The 22496-nt window shown below is 39.6% G+C and overlaps 1 protein-coding gene across 1 annotated transcript in view; it reads right to left on the bottom strand.

Moving 5' to 3' along the window:
- Positions 1-22496, bottom strand: part of su(r) (dihydropyrimidine dehydrogenase su(r)) — a 466373-nt gene that overhangs the window by 351996 nt on the left and 91881 nt on the right. The window contains exon 4 of the mRNA XM_090382920.1: positions 18306-18371. Coding sequence (XP_090239046.1) covers positions 18306-18371 — 66 coding nt within the window. The remainder of the gene's footprint in view (positions 1-18305; positions 18372-22496) is intronic.

Raw genomic sequence — 22496 nt, 5'->3', positions numbered from 1 at the left:
GAAGCAGCCTGAGTGTGACGATAGCTTTCCCGCATTCAGACATTTCACATGCTAGTATAGTCTGTATGGTGTGAGATAGTTGGAAACAAAGGTATAATGCGAGTAGAAGTAATCTACAGACCAGGTGATTGCGAAGATTATGACAAAAGCCTCTACATGCAAATGGAATGGGCAAGTAAGCGGCAATGCCTTATTATGGGTGATTTCAATTTGCCTCTAATTGATTGGAGTAAATGGGAAGGAAACTCGACATGGGGAACAAAATTTTTAAATCAACTAGATGACTGTAATTTGTATCAACATGTCAGGGAAAGTACTAGAGAAAAGAATATCCTAGACCTCATCATCACACATGAATCAGAAGACATAACAGGGCTGACAGTAGAGGAACCAGTAGCAGGAAGTGATCACGGAGTTCTACGGTGGATGATGACGAGAGAGGTAGCAGAAGTAAAAGGCAAAGGAATGGGTTTTAATTTCAGAAAAGGAAATTACGATGCCTTAAGGTACTACATGGCCTCTATTAACTGGGTAGATATCGCGCTTAGAATGAATACAATTGAACTGTGGTACGCTTTTAAAACATTAATCACAGATGCCTTGAATGCTTATATACCATTAAAAAAATACTCCACGAGAAGGGTTCCAAGTTGGATGAATAGTGAAGTTGCCACATTATTTGAGCAGAAAAAGGTGGCATGGAAAGGTTACAGAGCAATAAAAAGTACTGAAGCCTATAACAGCTACAAGGTGATCTGTAATAGAGCCACAGAAAAGGTTCAACAGGCAAAGGCAGTTTATGAGAAATCACTAACAAACAGAGCAAAGAGGGGGGGGGGGGGATAAAGAATTCTTCACATATATAAATGCCAAGAAGAGCAGGACAAACCAGATCGGATCTTTACGTAAGGGAAAGGGGATAGTAATAAATACACCAGCTGCCGTTGCAGATGAACTCAACAGTTATTTTGCATCGATATTTACAAATGAAAACCCTTTTGTGGCAATGGGAAATTGTGGGAACGAAGTTAAAAAATATGTAATTAATGATATTGAAATTTCGCAAGATTATTTAATGAAAAAACTTTCGAGCCTACAGACCAGTACAGGCTCCTGGAGTTGATGGAATATACCCTATAATCTTAAGAGAGGCGGCAAGCGAGTGCATTGAACCATTGAGGCTAATTATGCGAGCATCACTAGACTCTGGGGAGATTCTCTTGGATTGGAAAAGTGCAAATGTATCTCCCATACATAAGGGTAGCTCTAAAAGTGAAGTTGGAAATTATCGACCTGTCAGTCTGACTTCAGTAGTAGGGAAAATCATGGAGGCAATGATCAAGGGTGGAATTCAGGATCATTTGGATTGAATTGAAATTCTCAAGGATACTCAGCATGGTTTTGTAAAGGGAAAATCATGTTTAACAAATCTGGTTCGCTATTTCGAAAGGGTCACTCACGAGCTGGATTTAGGGAATAATTTCGACATTGTTTATTTAGATTTCAGCAAAGCTTTTGACTCCGTCCCACATCAGCAGTTGCTTTATAAGCTGGAACAGGTTGGAATCACTGGGAAAATCCTTTGATGGATAGAAGGATGGCTTCAGGGCAGGAGGCAGAGGGTTGTGATAAATGGCTATTCCTCAGGTTGGATTGATGTAAGAATTGGGGTTCCCCAAGGATCAGTATTAGGACCACTGTTGTTTTTAATTTTCATAAACGACATTGATGAAGGGATAGAGGGCGTGATGTCTAAATTTGCAGATGATGTTAAAATTGGTAGAGTAGTTAATGATCACTGTCAAGCTGAGCTTCTTCAGAGAGACCTAGATAGACTTCAAGAATGGTCAGGAAAATGGCAGCTGTGCTTTAATCCAACAAAGTGTAAGGTATTACACCTGGGAAACAGTAATCCCAAAAAAACTTATTCACTTGGTGGAGTTCAACTAAAGCCAGTACTGGAGGAAAGGGACTTGGGTGTTACGATACGGTCAGACATGAAATTCTCTGAGCATTGTAAACAGGTTGCAAGGAAGGCCCATGGTGTCCTATCGATGATCTATCGAACTTTTGCAAGTAGAGATAGGGACGTGATAATCCCATTATATAAGGCTTATGTTAGACCACACTTGGAATACTGTGTTCAAGTATGGAGACCGCACCTAAAGAAAGACATCGAGCTTCTTGAAAGGGTGCAAAGACGGGTAACTCGCCTGGTGAGATCGGCAAAAGGGCGTCCTTATGAAGAAAGACTTCGAATATGTGGGTTGCAGAATTTGGAAACTAGACACCTTAGAGGAGATTTGATTGAGGTGTTTAAGGTTCTGAGAGGCATCAGTAAAATGAATGAGGGCAAAATTTTAAAGATTATAAATGATGCTAGAACTAGGGGACATAAATTCAAGTTACGGGGGGGAAATGTTTAGATTGGACTGCAGGAAGTTTTATTTTAGCCAGCGAGTTATAAATTACTGGAATAAGTTGCCTTCGTGGGTGGTAGAGGCCGACAGTTTGGGGAAATTCAAAGGTCATCTGGATAGTACTTTCGGGTAAGGGAAGCGCATAGGATGATAGGTTTAATTTCCTTTTTTTTTTTTTATAAATTATTATTATTATTTAGTTATATATATATATATATATATTTTTTTTTTTTTTTTATTTATTATTATTATTATTATTATTTTATTTATTTATTATTTTTTTTTTTTTGTCTGGTGCAGCATAAGCCATAGGCTTTCTTGCACCATGCGGCCGTTACTAATACTAATTAATGCTTGGTAATTTTCATTCTATTATAAATGCAGCAGTAATAGTGGCAAATGATGCAAGAAAGCAATATTATAGAGCATCACCAAAAAAAAAAAAAAAAAAACTTCGCATTTCCCACATCACCTGTCCCTTTCCCCCTAATAATCTATTTCCTCTAAGTTTATTCAAACTACTTACTTCCACAACACCAGATGGTAGGTTGCTCCAACAATCAATTATTCTCTGATGAAAAAAAAATTTCTCACGTCTATTCTGCAGAAAACCTTTTTTCAATTTATGTCCCCTTGCGTGTATTGTCTATATCGAACAATAACCCTGAAGTATGTTGTCCGATATAGGCAACATATCGGACAACATACTTTACCAGTGGCGTAGCTACCATGTAGGCAGGCAAGGCAATTGAGCCCGGCGTCTTTGGCTGTCTCCTGTTTTTGCAATTTTCATTAATTAAGTAGGGGTCCGAACTATTCTTTGCCTCCGAGCCCGAAAAAGGGTAGCTACGCTACTATACTTTACTCAATCTATCTAAAGTCACACAGACTTCAATCAGGTCTCCTCACAAGTACCTGGTTCCCAAATGCTGTGATTTGCAGAACCAAAGTCATTTGTGGTAGAAGTCCCCCACCTATCCCCAAGTTTCTGCTCTTGAATAATCTAGTTGCTCTTCTTCACCCAATACGTATTACTGCATTCGCTTAGTATAGTATAATCAAGTATTGTCTATTCTCCGGCTCGACAATAATTTCAGGGAATCTTGAATTCAAGAAAACTGTCCTGTGTTATTTTAATTGATTTTATTAGCATAGACACATGATGCAAGACAGGAAGCTTATATAGCTTGCTGTCTTGCATCAGCCAAAAAAAACCTTCGCATTTCACCCATCCATTCGCTCGAAATGTTTGTCTAGTTCTGCGTTGATTGAATCTATTTAAACTATCAACTTCTGCAGCGAGAGATGGAAGGTTGTTCCGGCAATCAACCACCCACTGGCTAAAGGCAGACTTTCGCACATCTATCCTACAACTGTCTTTCCACAATGTGAATTTATGCCCTTTCAGGCGATTATTCTGAGCAAGAAGAAGAATCCCATTAGCATTGAGCATGCTCAAACCATTCAAGGCTTTATACACCTCAATCAGATCACCGCGCAGGTGCCTAGTCCCAGTAATTTGCAGGGACTAGGCATTTCCAGACACTGTAATTTGCAAAACCCAAGCCTTTCTTCGTAAGAGCAACTCTTTGTTCCATTCACTAATCTTGTTGGCCTTCTCTGTACTCGTTCCAGCAGCTCTACATCCTTCATAAAATGAGGCCTCCAGACTTGTATACAGTACTGAAGGTGTGGCCTGACCATTGCCTTATACAAGGGGATAATCACCTCCTTATCCCTGCTAGAAAAATTCCTGTATATCATTGACAACACACCATGAGCTACTCTTGCAGACAGTCTGCACTGCTCAGAAAACTTCAAATCTGCCAGCACAATTACCCCCAGGTCCTTTTCATTCTCTGCCACTGTCAGTGTAGTACCACACAGTTGATACGTTACTCTGGGGTTACTGATCAAATTATTTTAATTTGACCTATTATTTTATTTCATTTTTAACTAAATACAATCTGCTGTATGTTATTTATTTATTATATTATATTTCCAGCGAGATGATGTCTCTCCAGCTTGTTAACCCCTAGCTTAGTCCCATGAAGAGTATTGGGAAGTCTGGGTACCTGTGTGTATCTTTGACCTTACAAATAAAGACCGTATTATTATTATTGACCTGTCTCTTATATATCGCGGCCTCTGAGACTTCGAAAAAGCATTCCGGCATAAAATTTGGATATAGAGTTCTCTAGAAGAAGACGTAAAGAAGGAAAAAAAAAAAAAAAAAAAAAAACACCTCTTTCAACAAACTAATCAATATATAACAATCCAGGTGGGCCACATCACCCCAGGGACAAGTCACTAAGAAATTCCTCCCGGATGTCACGTTCGTAATGACAACATTTGTTAATTCATGGTTTTCCCTTAAGCATGGAGACCTACCTAATAACAAGACACGGATCACTTAATGCAAAACTGCATCAGCTGGTGTTGCTCAACACAGATCGCTGCTTCTGTGGGGCAGCAGAGGACTGACACCATATTTTGTTTTACTGCCCTCATTACGGCGAATACAGGAATAGAATAAAAGACTGAAAACCCAAACTTCTCACCTAACCATCTAGACCAACTCCTCCTGAACCTGGAGAGCCTTACTCTACTACCAACATTTGCTGCTGATGTCTTTTCTAGAAGGAAGACTCTTCCTTAGAGCCAACGTGACGGCAAGCGCTTAAATGGTTCTAGATTATGTACCATCTGCAGGCACACTCTGCCCAGTTAAAAAAAAAAAAAAAAAAAAAAAATATTATTATTATTTTTTTTACTCTCTTCGCGCTCTGCTCCGGTTCTGGGACTTGTCTCCGGTTCCTGAGTGGCAATAGCACTCTCCCCTTTCGTGTCCATCCCGTGCGGAATGAAAAACTCTTTTTTTTCCTATGTCATGCTATAGCTGGCACTCTGGCCGACGCTCTTTTCCTTTCTACGACCGGAGGGAGGGATCAAGCAAAAAAAAGGTACTCGTCCCTAGCTGCGGGAAGGCAAGGCCTTCCCGCAGCTAGGGACGAGTACCTGGAAGCAGTCGTCCAGGGGATTGCTGCCTCCGGGTAGCCAAAAGGAAAAAACAAAACAAAACACTAAACTACAGAACACACACACATCTAAGCTCACGAACACGTTTATTTTCTCTTTCTTATCCTTCTCCCGTGCGGAATGAATGAAAAACTTTTTTCATCTCTCTCTCTCTTTCTTCCCCCCCCCCTTTTCCTTTTTCTATATCCTCGCCCTGCACGGTATTTCCTGTGCGGGATAATTTTTTTTTATAGTCTCACATGTTATTATTATTAGCTATATGGTGCAAGGAAGCCTGAGGCTTATGCTGCACCAGACAAAATAAAAAAAAAAAAAAAATTTCCCGAGTTACCCTGAGAGAGAGAGAATCACCAAGAAAGAGAAGAATGATGATATCCAGCTCAGGAGCCTGGGTGTGGGCGCCTCCGTAGCCAGGTGGGAAGGAGTAGCAGTGCGTAGCACACGCTTCTTGATTAGACCGGCGTTCGAGCCCGTCACCACCAAATACGGAGGATGCGGAAAGGTCAGGGAATGACCACCGCATATCCCGGAGCAATATTGCTAATGCTCCTAAAAACCAAATAACTAACTAGCCTGGGTGTGCCAAGCCCATACTCACCAGATGTGAGCCCCTTATGTAACCGTGATACGGGTGGATTAATATCTAAATCAGTTTTAATAGAAACTTTTTTCCTTTTTTTTTTATCAGCTGCAACCCTTAATGCTCACATTTTATCCGAATGGTAACAGTCTTTAAAGATGCATTTTCTGCATTTGAATTTAGATTTTCTTTTTCCTCATCAGGTCCGAGTGCTGTCAATAACGGACATGGCGAAAGATTTAATTACGATATCTGACTTGAAATTATCATTATTTAATAATTATGATATCTGATATGAAAAATACTAATATGGAAGACGAATCAAAATATACCAGCCAACTATTGTTAGAAGTTGATCAAAGAAGCTCCAGTAACGACTGGAGTCATATCGGGAGGAAAAATTAATAAAAATATTTTGAATTTAAATTGTATTTTTAATTTACAAAAAATAAAATTTATTCATTTAAATTTTCTTTCCCTTGAAAATTGGTCATGATACAAAATTTCCAATCGGATTTAAATTCATCTGTAGTACTTCACTTTAACGGACTACCTCTCTTTATCTTTTCGTTTTGTTGTTCAGTGTTACGGATTCGGTTCTCTAAAAAATACAAATATATAAAGGGGTTTAAACTTAAGTGTTTAAATTCATTTGCTTTCTTTGTTTAAAATTCATTTGTTACAAATGAATTTGTTATATTTGTTAACAAATGAATTTGTTATATATTCGTTTGTTTAATTTAAACACACGAAAATTTAGTTATTAAAAACTTTCCTTATAAAAGAAAAGCTTAACTTTTCTATTAAAAGAAAAAAAAAATTAACTTTTCTTTTGTAAGAAAAGTTAAGTTTTAAAATAAAAATGCCTAATAATTTTTTAATAGAAAAGTTCAACAACCTTTCCTTTATAAGAAAAGTTTAATAACTAAATATTTCTTAAATTGCTTTCTTCGTAATAAGTTTATAAAACAAATCAATTTAAACACTATAAAGTGCACTGGCATCAAATATTTGATGGAATCTAGTTAACTACTGTGCAAAGGTCTTCGGTAGAACAACGGAGATATGCCTACAAAAATCTCCAAACAAAATGGGGAAAGATAGCATGATTTTCGAAGTACAGTACATGCATTATGTCCTTGACCTCTTTTTTGAGAGGTTGTCTTCTTTGCTTTATTCGTCTTACAATATTCAGTGACAGATTAAGCTCTTCTGTCGCTATAAGCAATTCATTGTTGTAGCCTCTTCTGATGACTTTCGGATCTAACCCTACAGTGAATCAGATCCGAAAGTCATTTTACCCCGCGGATAATGAATTTAAAAAAAAAAAAAAAACTCCAGCCTCGAGAAATGCTAACTCGGCCACAAAGAAAAAGTCTTTTTTTTTTTTTTTTTTTCGTTTACTACGGTCAGTTCAGTTTTCCGCATGATGGGCCTACCCAGCACGCGCCTTGAGTTTCGATTGTAAGGACCCCAAAAAGCACACTGAATGGACAGAAATCATATAATACCTACCTAGTAACGGGTAGGCCCACCTTTCGCCTGGATAAGGGCAGTCACACGGCGAGGCATTGAGTCCAACTAGTACATGAAAGCGTTCCACAGATATTTCCATCCACGCTTACTGCGCCGCTGTTCATAATTCTATCACATTCCTGGATGGAAGATCCAAAGCTCGAACGGACCTTTCCATAGCATCCCAAAGATACTCTACAATGTTCATGCCCGGTGAACGGTGATAAAATCTGCGGAATGCTCTTTGAACCATGTTCTAGTCACCACAGCTCTGTGGGGAGGCACATTGTCCTGAATGTGCAAAGTCACATTGTCCTTTCACCCACAGCGAAGAGTTCATTTCCCTGTGGATGCAAAATGAATATGACGGGATGCAGATGGTTTGCAATGATGGACACATAACCTGGACCGTTCAGAGATGCGCCTAGACGTACCAGAGGTTCCAACGTGTGCCAGCTGAACACGCCCCAGACCATTACCAACCGTCCATCTGCCTGAACAGTTCCTTCACATGATGGGTGCATAGCTTCGTGAGATTTTCTCCAGATACGCACCCTCCCGTCCGCTAGAAATAATTGGAAACGTGACTCATCGGACCAGGAGCCTCGTCTCCAATCAACCAAGGTTCAGTGCCGATGTTCTCTCACCCAGTTTAGGCATAGAGTACTGTGTTATGGTGTTAGCAATGGACTCTGGTGGGTCGGCGGCTCGCATAACCTATTACGGCTAATGATCCCCTGATGCTCTTGTTGGAGACGTTTCTGGCACCTCCCACAGGTAAAACGGTTTTGCCTGTGGCCGCAGCAACCTCAAAAGACATTTCATGACAGGACATCATAGGGTTCCATCTTGCTGTTAGAGCCAGATAGCTGTCTGTTCTGGTTGATGTAGCCCTGGGGCACTTTCCATTCAAGAAAAGCCTTGTCTCGCTTTCCTTGAATGGAACTGTCACCTGAAACTGCTTCCGTTGTGCCAAGACAGGCGGAGATGGCACATTGGCTAAATGTGGAGGTAGCACGTTGTGTCATGTAATTCCACATTAAGCCAATGTGGCCACTGCCCAGCTTCAAGTCATCCAACAGCCTGCCATCTCAAAGAATCATTTAGATGATTCTTTGAGATGGCCTGCTCGATGATCTGCCATTCTAAATAGTGGAGATGTGGCTATCCCATTGGGCAAGTCAAAAAACAGGAATGAAGTGATGTGATCACAACCTGTGTGCTATAAAAAATAGGCAAGAATAATTTGCGTAATGTGCGGCTCTGTAAGTGGTATATCGATTACTATTAGATACTCGGAATTCACACCAGGATGCCTATTATATCAAATATTGGTCTTCGCGACACTGTTCATAATAAAACATTCACAAAAGACATTTTGTTCTGTTAATTTTAAGTAAACGGTCATGCACTGCCATATATTAACCCCGGGGGCTCACATCTGCTGAGTATGAGCTTGGCACACCCAGAGTCCTGAGCTGGATATGATCTTTCTTGGTGATTTTTTCTCTTTTTCTCTCTCTTTTTTTTTTTTTTTTTGGCTGGTGCAGCATAAGCCTCAGGCTTCCTTGCACCATATAGCTGATAATAATACGCTACGATCAATTCATTTTTTTTTTTTTTTGCCAAAATAAAAAGATTTTTGGGTTTGTCAGTGAGGCATCACCATTCTTGTAAGTACTGTACTGGCAACAACATCGCTACCGAATATTAATAATTGCATGGTTAACCTGAGGTTTTTTTTTTTCTTTTTATGGGAAACATGACATATTTTTATAGGAAGCATGACTCTTTTTTGGATCCTCCCATCTCTCCTGAACATGCTTTATCATAGTGAAATTTGTACTACCTCATCTCTACATAGCAACATTCTCGGGTGGTCCTACTATATCAGCATTGCATGACCTAATATAAAGCTCAAATTCATTTATTTACAATACTCCTATAATTACTACACAGACAAATTAAATTTTGTAATTTATGGCTTTCTACAGCCCTGGTACATCCCCAATAGCTGGTTAAACGCATTTCTCCCGGTAACCTGTCATGTTTATCCCGTGTTGGCGGTTGCTGCAAATAGCGCGAGTGCGTAAGGTAATTAGAGAGAGAGAGAGAGAGAGAGAGAGAGAGAGAGAGAGAGAGAGAGATTCACCCTTAAAGACTCCTTGATGACAACGTTAACAAAAGCTTTATACACTCGGTGACACTGAAACTGCAGAACCCTGAATGATCGGAAGGGCATGCAAATCAACAGGTGGATGAGCAGGGCCAAGATATACAAATAATTAAAACACGAGACAAATTGGGAGGAATCTTTGGCTGATATAAAAACGAATGTAGACATCGTGGAGGTGAAAGCAACGCGTGTGACGCAGTTAGCAGGCTTCTATCTCGTAGGAACTGACTTCAGAGTGCGGGGAGACTGTAGATAATGCTGAAACGTCACGTTCGACACCGATATCAGAAATCAGTGACTTCGAGATTTCGGATGGTCGCTTCGTCGTATAGCAGAACGTGTTGCCCGTTTCAATACTACAGCACGCAGCTGTTGGCAACAGTGGCTGCCAGAAGGTACGACTGCTCGTCGAATGGGTAGTGGAGCAGGACAGAAGACACTACAAAATGGAAGGATAATCTTATTGGGCGATAGGTTTACAGCAACGTATCTACAGCAACGTAGATCGTATCTACAGCAACGCTGGCTACAATTCAATAAGCTGGGACATCGCTGGTTGTCATCCCATCAACTGTTCAACAATTGCACACCAGATGGTAGAAAGGGACCGCCGTGCGTACCGGACATTGCGATTACCGCTGTCCATTGTCAACAGGGTCTGGAGTCTGGAATGGTGCCATGCATGGCCACTTAGGTTAGAGGATGGCATCAAGTGGTTTTCACACTGCCGCATGCACTCCCGCCTAAAAGATTGGAATGACGTTTCATTTTTCATAATTTTCAAAGTTTTTATTAAAGTAGGACCAATTAGGTCCTTGAGGTTGTCACAGACATCCTCTCAGATATGCCAGACAAGCTGTACTTGCTACCTGGGAGTCTAAAACGCTGATGGAACTGATATTCGGGTGACACACAAGTCAAGTGGACCCAATTTCGGCGAAGTCCGGACGGTCTGTGACAGCCAAATCCTCTGCTTGCAACTTCACGATGGTGGGACTGTTATTAATCCTGGGTATGACCTCCATGCACAAGTACATGGTGGGTGACCACCCAGGTGTGAACCAACGTAAGCAGGGGTCAAGGTGTGGCTCCCATACCACATGGAGAAATGCCGTCCCTCAATGTTACCAGGCAGTACTAGGTGAGTCTCATCAACAGGTGCAATACCACCACTTTGCTTATTGGAGGCTTGAAGTGGTGGAACCCATGTTTAGTCTCTAGAGCTAAGTTCCGGTCAACCCTTCCCTATCTCTTCCATCATGCAGTATGATTGATGACTTTTGAGATTATGATGAACATCGTGGCGAGATCCAATGTTCCTTACATTTCGAGGGTACAGCTCTAAAACGGTGATCGCAGGCCGGCCGCTAGTTAGTACACCGGACCGAATCTATTGGTAACTCTCTAGGAGGCTTCCGGATCAGCTAGTGTATAATCTTGATACGCCTACTCTGCCAGATAGTGACTGGAGGGAGTCCAAGTAGTGTGTATGCGGGGAGCATTGTCGTGGCCACGTTATGTCAAGGAACTGGGTATATTCTTACCGTGTGTACACCATATCCACAAATTTCATTATTTCATACAGCATGTACCACACACTTTTTCTTACTATTGAAGAGACCATGAATTGTCAAACTAATAGAGCAAGCTTATCTGTGAAAAGATCTAAACCTCCCAAGAACTTCCTAATTCATTTCACAAATATACGTAGTCTCAATTCTAATCTCAACAATATCCATTTCCACTTGCAGTCTGCCAAACCCCATGTACTTTTTCTGAGAGAATCTCAGTTATCGGTCGATTCAACTACTGCTCATCTCAGATACCCAAATTATTCGCTGTATGATTCCTTTTGCCTCAAAGGTGGTACTTGTACATATGTCCGTTCTGATATTCCCTCTAAGAGACTTGGCAAATTGGAATCTCTTCTCTTTGATTTTCTCTGGCTTAAAATCTCTCTACCGCATTGTGTCAAATTCATCAGTTGTCTTTACCGTTCTCCCAACTCCACTAATCACTTGGAGCTCTTTGACTTCCTCTCTTTGCAACTTGACTTTCTCCAGTCCAACTTTCCGAACAGTAAGGTAATTTTCCTTGGTGATTTTAATGTTCACATCTCCAGCTGGCTTCCGTTTTCTAGTCACACCGACCCAGCTGGTCGAGATGCTGAGGCTTTTGCAATTACTAATGACCTTGCATAGATTGTTCGTTTACCTACAAGAATACCGGACAATCCTAATCATACAGCCAATACGCTTGATCTTTTTCTCACAAACAACCCTTCTAAGTACACGGGCGAAGTGAGAGGTCCTTTAGGCACTTCAGATCACAACTTGGTGATTGTCTCTTCTCCAATGGAACCTTTATCTTATGGCTATTCCCAACCTCGTGTTGTTTGGCATTAGAAGAATGCAAAATGGGAACTTACTCCTATTCTTTGCCGCCTTTTTTCACTTTCTTATTCCATAGGTGTTTTTTCTTCTGCTTGGAAAAATTGCTCATATCCAGCCAGTTCCTAAAAAGGGTGACAAATCCCTCCCATCCAATTATCGTCCCATTGCAATTACTTCTACTCTTTCTAAAGTAATAGAGAAATAAATTAACCGCCAACTCTTAAAGTACCTAGAAACCTTCCGTCTGATCAATGATCGCCAGTATGGATTCCGTCAGTGTCAATGCACTGGTGATATTCTGGCTTATGTTACCCATTTATGGACTAATTCAATGGAAAGGTTCGGTGAAGCACAAGTAGTTGTTCTTGATATCTCAAAGGCTTTCGATCGTGTTTGGCATAAAGGTCTTCTAAACAAGCTTCCATCTTATGGTTTGCCAACTGTTTTTAGTAATTGGTTATCCAGTTTTCTCTCTGATCGCTCATTGAGGGTGATGGTAGATGGCTCTCTGTCTTCTAACTTCTCCACTAATGCCGGTGTACCCCAAGATTCAGTTCTTTCTCCCACTCTTTTCCTCTTGTATATTAATGACCTTCTTCCATTGACAGGAAATCCTATCCATAGTTTTGCCAATGGTAGCACATTGTATTCCACTTTCCATTTTGAGAAACCTTGTCCTGCTCAATCAGCTTCAACTTCTCGAAAATCTGCTGCCAATTCCTTAAATGTCGATCCTCAGGTATTTCTCCAGTGGGGCAAAGACAACTTAGTTGATTTCAACCCTTCTAAAACTCAGTCTTGTCTTATATCTCGCAAAATGGATTCTTCTGCTCCTATGCTTATCTTTAGTGACACTCCGATTTCTAGGCAAAATGATACATCTCTTTTGGGGATTACCCTGACTTCTAATCTCTCTCTTTCTTGGTACAAGCACATTACAAATATTGCTTCCTCTGCATCTAAAAAACTTGGTTTTTCCTTTCGCTCTCCGTGTTACTTTTTTTCCAAACAGCTGCTCACTCTGTATAAATCGCAAATCCGCCCTGCTATGGAATATTGTTCCCACATCTGGGGTGGTGCCCCTAAAACCTCGCTTAGGCCTCTTGATTTCATTCAGAAGAGGGCAGTTAGATTAATTAATGATTCATCTCTAACAGAGTCTCTTCACTCGCTGTCTCATAGACGTACTCTTTCTGCTGCATGCCTCTTCTACAAATATTTCCCTGGGCACTGTTCTTCTGAATTGGCTTCTTTAATTCCCGCTCTCTTTCAAAACAGTCCGAACCCGTGCTGCCACCAGCCAACATCCATTTACTGTCCAACTTCAAACTCACAGAACCAACTTTTCATTTTCCTCGTTTATTCATTCAACTGCCGTTTTCTGGAACAACCTGCCTTCATACGTATTTCCTGAAAATTACAGTCTACAGAAGTTCAAGTCCAATGTCAACAAATATCTTCTTTCGTCTTCTCAATATCCAACCCAAGCGTGGTACTAAGTACTATAGGTTCTAATACCTCGCGTGTTTGGGGTTTACATAAAAATATATATATATATATATATTTGTATATATTTTAATAATATTTAAGAAATTTTTCAGAATATTCGAGAAAACTCCTGAATGTCGTAGATTTCTGGATGTGGTAAAACTTTGTAGAATATTCCTAAATGTCATAGTACACCGTAGATGTTTGTAGTATATTCTAGAAAGTGGGAGTATCGTTTCAATGTTATAGAAGATGATTCTGGAGTGTTCTGCAATAATATAAGTCGAAGAATAAGAACTGTAATTTATAAAATCCAACATCCGTCGTTTTTTGTAAGTTTTGTGTGTTTCTTGATAAACACGGTAAGAAATAAGGAACTGAGTTTTGAAAAAAAAAAAAAAAAAAAAAGAAGAGCTGCTATAATTCTATATAAAGAAAGTTATTCAATGAGAAGTATTGGCAGGTGTTTCATTTTGAGCAGTACAAACTGCCATTCAATGAGAGTAGCAATTTTAAGGACAGACCACGATCTGGACAACCGCATGTAAAAACAGAAGCACAAAATAAGACCATAACACTGATTCCTAAACGTAATCGACTACTTAAGGTAATCTGCAACTGAAATCCGAGCTGAGTTCAATAGGAACAGGGAAACTCCCCTGTCTACATCTATTATAAAACTTCGTCTTTAACGAGTAGGACTTCAAAGTTGTATACGGTCCGAAAATCTTCATTAATACCGGAAAATCGAAAGAATCGTTTGGCTTGGCTATGAGCCGTCATCATTGGAGAGTGGAGTGGAAAAATGTACTGTGGACGGATGAATCCAAATTTGAAATTTTTTTGGATCCAAGCATAGACGGCTAATTGGGGGAACCCTGGGGTCCGCTTCTCAACACTTGAGATCCAAGCGTAGAGTTTATGAGACAACAAACTGAATCAAAAATGGTGCCACATTTAGTGCCTACACTCAAGCACGGTGGTGGTTCCATCATGATCTGGGAGTTGTTTCTGTTCTTCTGGAGAATCATCATCACAATTGAAGACATTTTAAGAAAAGAATGCAATAAAAAAAAACATTCTTGAATATAATGCAATATCCTGTAGATTTCGACTTTGTGGAAGAAATTTTACAATACAATAAAACAATGACCCGAAGCACAGCTCCATTTTTCCAGCATGACTTTACATATCAAGTCAAAATATTATGATCATCTGCATAACAGTGGCTGTGTCCTCCTCCTCTTACCTGGCGAAAAAAAAAAAAATTATTTTTAGGTCACCCAAAATAATGAAATTCATCTTCCGTGCTGTGTGTCTTATGTCTGTTAATTGCGTGTATTCTATGGTCGATTTGTCTGTTTTGCTGGACGATAAACCGGTTTCTGGGGGGGAAACCTTGCTATCTACTCCTGAGACCGACTAAATAAGCCACGGATTCAAAATTTCCCATTAAAATTCCTCGCGTCATCGATGGAATTCGAACCCGGGTCTTTTCCACCCGGTGTGGGGAGGATGGTGACGATACCACTGTGCTACACGCGCAGACAACCTCTTACATGGCCTCTGAACTTTGCAGGAGGTATGCCGTACTATGTCGCCAGGACTGCGTTCCGTAGATCTGCGTTAGTCTGATGGAAGATCAAAACGCCGGATCTGTCGATACACGTAATTCCAAAGACGTTTTATGCGATTCATATCCGGAGAATTTGGCGACTAAAGCAGCATTTGAAAGTCGCTTTCATGTTTGGCATACCACTCTTGGTCAATACTGGCAAAGTGGCAGGGCGTATTTATCCTGCTGGAATACTAAACATATGGTGGGCTTGCCCTTGCATTGGGTGTAGCTTTGATAAGTATCTCTTAGATTATTCGTTTTTCATGTGTTTGTTGGCCATTCCCCTTTGTGAAATATGGTGCACCCATGCATTTTTGGTGAGTGGTTGGATGTATTTTTTGTGGTTGACAGTTGACTATTTTTCTCTGAACGATTTTCAAAAATTCAGCTTAAAATAACGCTATTGATATATTTCTTCAATATAGCTATTTCTATTATAACAGTTTTTCTCAGCCGTCAACTGAATTTTCTTGTAATCTCCAAATTTTGTGGCTGACAGTTATATACATCTGTATTTTTGGAATTCTAGAGCAGCAGCAGCAATACAGTTAGACTTTTTTTTATTGCTGTATCTTGCTGCTTCGCATGATTTTCGTTTTCAGCAAAAGCTGAGATAAAATACTTTTAGTACATAGAAACTATAGCCATCTTCTCTTCTTTAATATATATAGTGAGATTTTTAAGTTTTAGTGCTACAATTTTTAAACTGCCTTCATGTAACTTATTAGGCTACTCTTGAGCATACCTCTGCCGATGGCTCCTCAAAGTACCACCTTTGAGACGACAGGAATCATACAGCCAATAATTTGGGCAACTGAGATGAACAGTAGTTGAATCAACCGATAACTGAGATTCTCTCAGAAAAAGTACATGGGGTTTGGCAGACTGCAAGTGGAAATGGATATTGTTGAAATTAGAACTGAGACCACGTATATTTGTGAAATGAATTAGAAAGTGTTTGGGAGGTTTAGATCTTTTCGCAGATAAGCTTACTCTATTAGTTTGACATTTCATGGTGTATTCAATAGTAAGAAAAGTGGGAAGGACATGCTGTATGAAGTAATGAAATTTTTGGATATGGCGTACACATGGTAAGAATATACCTAGATCCTTGACATAACGTGGCCTCGACAGTGCCCCGCCCCGGCCACACACACTACTCGGATTCCCTACAGTCACTATCTGGCAGAGTAGAGGTAACAAGATTATACACTAGCTGATTCAGAAGCCTTCTAGAGGGGTCGCCCTGCAAACACAGTTTTAGAGCTGTACCCTCGAAATGTAAGGAAGTTTAGATCTCACCATGATGTCCATCATAACCTCAAAAGTCATCAGTCTCTTCCATCATGATGGAAGAGATGGGGGAAAAGTTCGACCGGAACTTGGCTCTGTAGACTAAACATGGGGCGCCTCCGTAGCCAGGTGGGAAGGAGCAGCAGTGCGTAGCACACGCTTCTTGATTAGACCGGGATTCGAGCCCGTCACCACCAAATACGGAGGATGCGGAAAGGTCAGAGAATGACCACCGCATATCCCGGAGCAATATGGCCTTAGTTGCTAATGCCCCTAAAAACCAAATAACAAACTAAACATGGGTTCCACCTCTTCAAGCCAATAAGCAAAGTTGTGGTATTGCACCGGTTGATGAGAGTCATCTACCACCTAGTATTGCCTGGTAACACAGAGGGGTGGCATTCCTCCATATGGTGGAGCACCACACCTCGACCCCTGCTTACGTTGGTTCACACCTGTGTGGTCACCCATGGCGCATGGGGGTTATACCCAGGATTACTAACTGTCCAACCATCGTGAAGGTGCAAGCAGAGGATTTGGCTGTCACAGACCGACCGGACTTCGCAGTGGGTCCATTTGACTTGAATGTCACCCGAATATCAGTTCCATTAGCGTTTTAGACTCCCAGCTAGCAAGTACAGCTTTGTGTGGCATATCTGAGAGAATGTCTGCGACAACCTCAACGACCATAAACATAATACCAACTTTATATAAGATTTGGATCTTACAGCAAAGAACAACAGAGAACAAGAAATCAGATAGGACCCCACCTTGTAGGACCCCAACTGTAATGTCCTGGTGTAGCTGTGATAGTCATTGAGAAAAATAATTGAATAAAATTAAAATTTTGTCTAACTAGTCCTATCCGACTTAGAAGATTATGTGTCCCTATAGTACAGTAATTCTCGAGTGTTGGTGGAGTAGAAATTCTTAGAGATAAAAAAAATAATAATATTTAAAAAAAAAATAATAAAAAACACCTCTTTCTGTACTCTGATACAGAGGAGATTTTAGCTGCATTGTAACTGTTTTCGGCGAACAATATACTATTCCTTCAATTTATGAATGGTCTGTGTACTTCTTGTGAGGGACTCAATATCGAAAGTTGCGTTCTGCGTCCGCCTACCCCAGGGCTATATTGTTGTTTGTTATTTGGTTTTTAGGAGCATTAGCAACTAAGACCATATTGCTCCGGGGATATGCGGTGGTCATTTCCTGACCTTTCCGCATCCTCCGTATTTGGTGGTCACGGGCTCGAACCCCGGTCTAATCAAGAAGCGTGTGCTTCGCACGGCTGCTCCTGCCCACCTGGGTACGGAGGCGCCCGAGGGCTATAGCCCCCCTACTGTCGCAAGGCTAGTAATATTCTGCTCAGGTTAATGGCAATTACTATTTGGGGTGGTGACTGTTATTGTGTTTTTAACTCCAAGAATATAATTTAACAAACGCTAAAGTACCGTTGTTTTAGATAAGTACATATATATTATTTCGTTTTTATTATGGAAGTATCAGTAAATTGCACTTACTTTTTAGAAATATTGTTGATTAAACACAACCTGATGCTCCAAGAAACATATTTTCTTCCCTATTTTTGATATTATATAATTGCATGCGTTTTTGTAGCACGTAAGACATAACCAGTAAAAATCCCAGTTCGTATGAATAGTTAATAATGACCCAGTTCAATTAAGCTGCCAAATGTTCGTATATCTCTAAAAGCCGGTTATTAATAACAAGATACAACAACCGTGATTTTCATTACAGAAATTTTAAATAAACTTACTTCTATGTCGGGGATGTCTTTCGTGATATTTTCAAAGCAGTTCTGAGGCATTATTACTGCTGAAACCTTGAAAAGAATATACAATTCATTTCCAGTTAAGCATGAGAATCGTTCTCGGCAACATGTTTATCAGCTGTGGTATCTATGGCCTTGAATATTAAACTTTACAATACGGTTGGCTGAGGGCGCTTCGCGATAAGAAATAATTGATAAATGGACCTCTACTGTAAGGTACCGTATTTCTATCTATACAAATGTACATAAATGTATTTTTAATGTACAAAAACATATAATAATAATGATTGGCTGAAATGCTATTTGAAAGTCAGGTGGGCAGGTTTGCAAAAATATTTAACAAAAATATTTTCAATAGTAACCACATTTTTCATAGGATTGCATAATGTCAATACACTGGACTTCGTGGTGTCAACTTCCTCTGATTCGTCGCTCATCCTCTGAAATTTCAATCATAGGTGTAACTTTTAATCTTAGTGTGGGGAGTTTCGAAATTTTGCCTTCTCAAGGTGCACCAAACATTAAGTATTTAAATAAGAATCGCGATCGACTTGTTGGCCAACCCTGGTGGCCAACAAGTCGATCACTACGAATTTTAAATATATATATAAAAAATAGATTATTCAAAATCTAAATATTATTATTAATAAGTGGGGCACATTTGCAATAAACGTATTAATACGTGTATTGCAAATCCGTCTTGTCGCTGCGCTTGTCTAGTGAAAATTCCAGCAGTTACGTTGTGGAGAGCATAGTGTATGTGTCGAATTCTTATTTAGCTTACTTAATATTAATAATTGGACAGTACTTATACATTACTTTAATAATATTTGGCTTAAAATGAATACTACGAAAAACAGTAAAACGATTGTTTTCATCAAGAGTGGGAACAAGAATACTTTTTTGTAATGATAAAAGACAAATGTTGTTTGCAATGCTTCCGTGGCTATACACAAAAAAGGACATTAGAAAAGCATGATAAATACTAACCAGATTTTCCGCTTAATAATAACCTTAGAAAAAATAAATTTAAAAAACTTAAATCCACATTATTCGCACAACAAAATTTCTTTTGACACCTAATTTACAATCTAAAGCAGTAATTGTAGCATCATTTAAAGTGAGTCATCTTCTTGCAAAAAAATGCAAACCATTTTGTGATGTTCAATTCAACAAAGACGCATTTTCACATTTTTAGAAATAACAGATTCTCTTTTTGAAAATTTTAAGAACAAAAATGGAATTAAAAGTGCTTTTCAAGATTATTATTAGCTATATGGTGCAAGGAAGACTGAGGCTTATGCTGCACCAGCCAAAAAAAAAAATTCTGAATTACCCTGCGAGGGGAATCACAAGAAAGAGAAGAATGATGATATCCGGCTCAGGATCCTGGGTGTGCCAAGCCCATCTGCAATTATCTTGAACTACTGCGATGCGACGCATCGAAAAAAATGAGAGCGAACAATTGCGTGCTCATATTGCAAATTGAGTGTCCTTTTCTTTACAAATGTATGAATCTACAAACGTCAGTGATACAACACAATTGCTCGTTTTTATTTGTATGGTTTTCGATGATTCTTCCACTAGAAGAAAGAACTAGATGTCTTGTATATTTAAAGCATTAAAAAATTTTATTAAAAAAAATTAAATTACCACTATTTAAGCTCGTATCAATAACAACAGATGGAGCAAAAGCAATGACGGGGCATCTTAATGGGTTCATCGCATCGTGCCAAAAGGATGACAAATTCCCAGATTTTTTGAGTTATCACTGTATCATCCACCAACAAGTGTTAACCAGCAAAAGATTAAATACTAAAAGTGTTATGGACATACCTTTCAAAATCGTGAATTCCATCAGAGGACAATCTCTTCAAAGGAGACTGTTCAAAATGAAACTCGATAAAAATGAACCAGATCTGATATTACATACAGATGTGAGGTGGCTGAGTCGCAGTAAGTTTCTACAGAGATTTCGAAATTTGTTGAATGAAATTAAAAAAATTGTTGATCGAATGGGAGATGATTATCGGCAGCTACAAGATACAGAGTGGCTGTGTGATCTGGTTTTTTTGGAAGATTTTACCAGTAAATAAAGTTATCTGAATTTGGAATTATAAGGAAAAAATAAAAACGTGGGTGGCGTGATTAGTAGTAAGATTTCTGAATAAGAAGGACCAGTTTTCAACTTTCAGCGTCTGGAAACTAGGAATCTACAAGGTTTCCAGAGGAGGTTTTTAGATTGCCTATGAGGAGATCTGATTGAAGTGTTTAAGGCTTTGAATAAATTTACTTGCTCAAGTGACAAACATGAGGGAGCATACATTTAAAATTAAGGGAGGGCTAAGACATAGATGTGCGGATATTTACTTTCAAAGATCGGTTAGTTGATTGTTGGAACAAACTCCCTTCTGATGTGAAAATTTGAAGAACTTTTAAGGAATAACTAGACAAATTATTAGAGGGATGAACAGTTGATATGGCAGTTTTTTTCAATTTTTTTTTTTTAGGCAAATAACCTTGCTTCTTTGCATCATTTGCCACTACTGATACCAATACCAGAAGTTAAACTCACAGGTCTATCATTAATTGTGTCAGCCTTTGATCCTCCTTTGTGAATTGGGGTCACATTTGCACTTTCCCAGTGTGTGGTACCTCCCCTGAGTCCAAGCAAGCTCTCATAATTATGGCTATGGTTTTGCTTAATTCCTTTGCTGCCTCCTTTAATATAACTGGATAGATCCCATCCACCCCAGGTGCCTTTCTTGTCTTTATCTTCAACAATTTCTCCTCCACTTTACTCTCAGTTATTACAAGACCCTCTAGCTTAATACCAGAGTTGAATACACCTCTGGCATTTCCCTCGCTGAATAACTCATGTGTGAATGTCGATGCAAAATATTCATTTAGTTTGTTAGCTACCTGAGCAGGATCATCAACAGGTTGACCCATCAATATCAAGTGGACCAATCTGATTCATCCCCTTCCTTCTAGAGTTTACATAAGTAAAGAACTCTTTGCTGTTTTTCTTTGCATCCCTTGCCAAAGATTTCTCGTAATCTGCCTTCGCCTACCTAACCTCCTTTGTAACTTGGTTACAGATCAACTTGTATCTATCATAGGCTTCTGTGTCACGTGTTAATTTGCATGTATCCCGTGCATTTTTGTTATCTGCCATATGTCTCATTAGTTCATCTCGCATCCATTTAGGCCTAAACCTTGAACAATATTTCTTATTTGGTATGTAAAGTCTAGTAGCTTCCAAAATAAGTTTTTTGAATGCTTCCCATTTTGAATTTGCTGTTGGTAACATCATCAGTTGGTCCCACTGTATAGAATTTAAATACTGTCTCAGTCCATCGTAGTCGCCTTTACGAAAGCAATAACCCTTCCCTTTACCCCTAATGGTAGTTACCTCTTTGAGTAAATCCCACTTCAGCACACTGTGATCACTTCCACCTAGTGGTTCATTTTTCTGCAGATCCTTAATGCATGAAGAATCACTACTGATAATCAAATCAAGAGTATTACTCCCTCTAGTTGCCTCCCGAACATGCTGATGTAGAAAACAATCATCCAATAAATCTGCGAAAGCCTTGCTAGTGTGTGAGTGACCATCCCACAAATTCCAGTCAATATCTGGGAAATTAAAATCCCCCATTATAAGACTCTCTGATTTACTGGCCCACTCTATTTCCCTGTACAGTTTCTTATTATACTCATCAGAGTCATTAGTCCTATAGCACACTCTTACTCTCAATTTTGATCTCCCAATGCTTATGCACACCAAACTGACTCGACACTGCACTGTCCTGCGATGTCGACTGGCTTCACTTCCTTGGATTTTATGTGTTTCTTAACTAATAGCATAACCCCTCCTCCCTTCCTGTCCACCTTTCTGTAGACGTTGTACTCCCCCAAATTCCAGTTCTGCATTCCTTATATCTGTGTGACACCACGTCTCTGATATCCCAACAATATCTGCCTTTGATGTTTTGAGCAATACATCAAATTCATTTACTACACTCCTAGCATTGGTGTACACGCAAGTATATATGCACCAGTTTCTATTCTTAGCTACCCTAACACAACCCATGTGTTAGGGTAGCTGGTACCGCAATGACTCCCAGCAGTCTCTGAAAAACCCTGCATCTTGTTTTTCAGGCTTCTCTTCAT

The sequence above is a fragment of the Mastigoproctus giganteus genome, chromosome 10, assembly GCF_048544385.1.
Source record: "Mastigoproctus giganteus isolate SK-2022 chromosome 10, ASM4854438v1, whole genome shotgun sequence".
Lineage (NCBI taxonomy): Eukaryota > Metazoa > Arthropoda > Arachnida > Uropygi > Thelyphonidae > Mastigoproctus > Mastigoproctus giganteus.
Note: the sequence above shows the minus strand (reverse complement) of the source record. Positions and strands in the feature narration are given on the sequence as shown.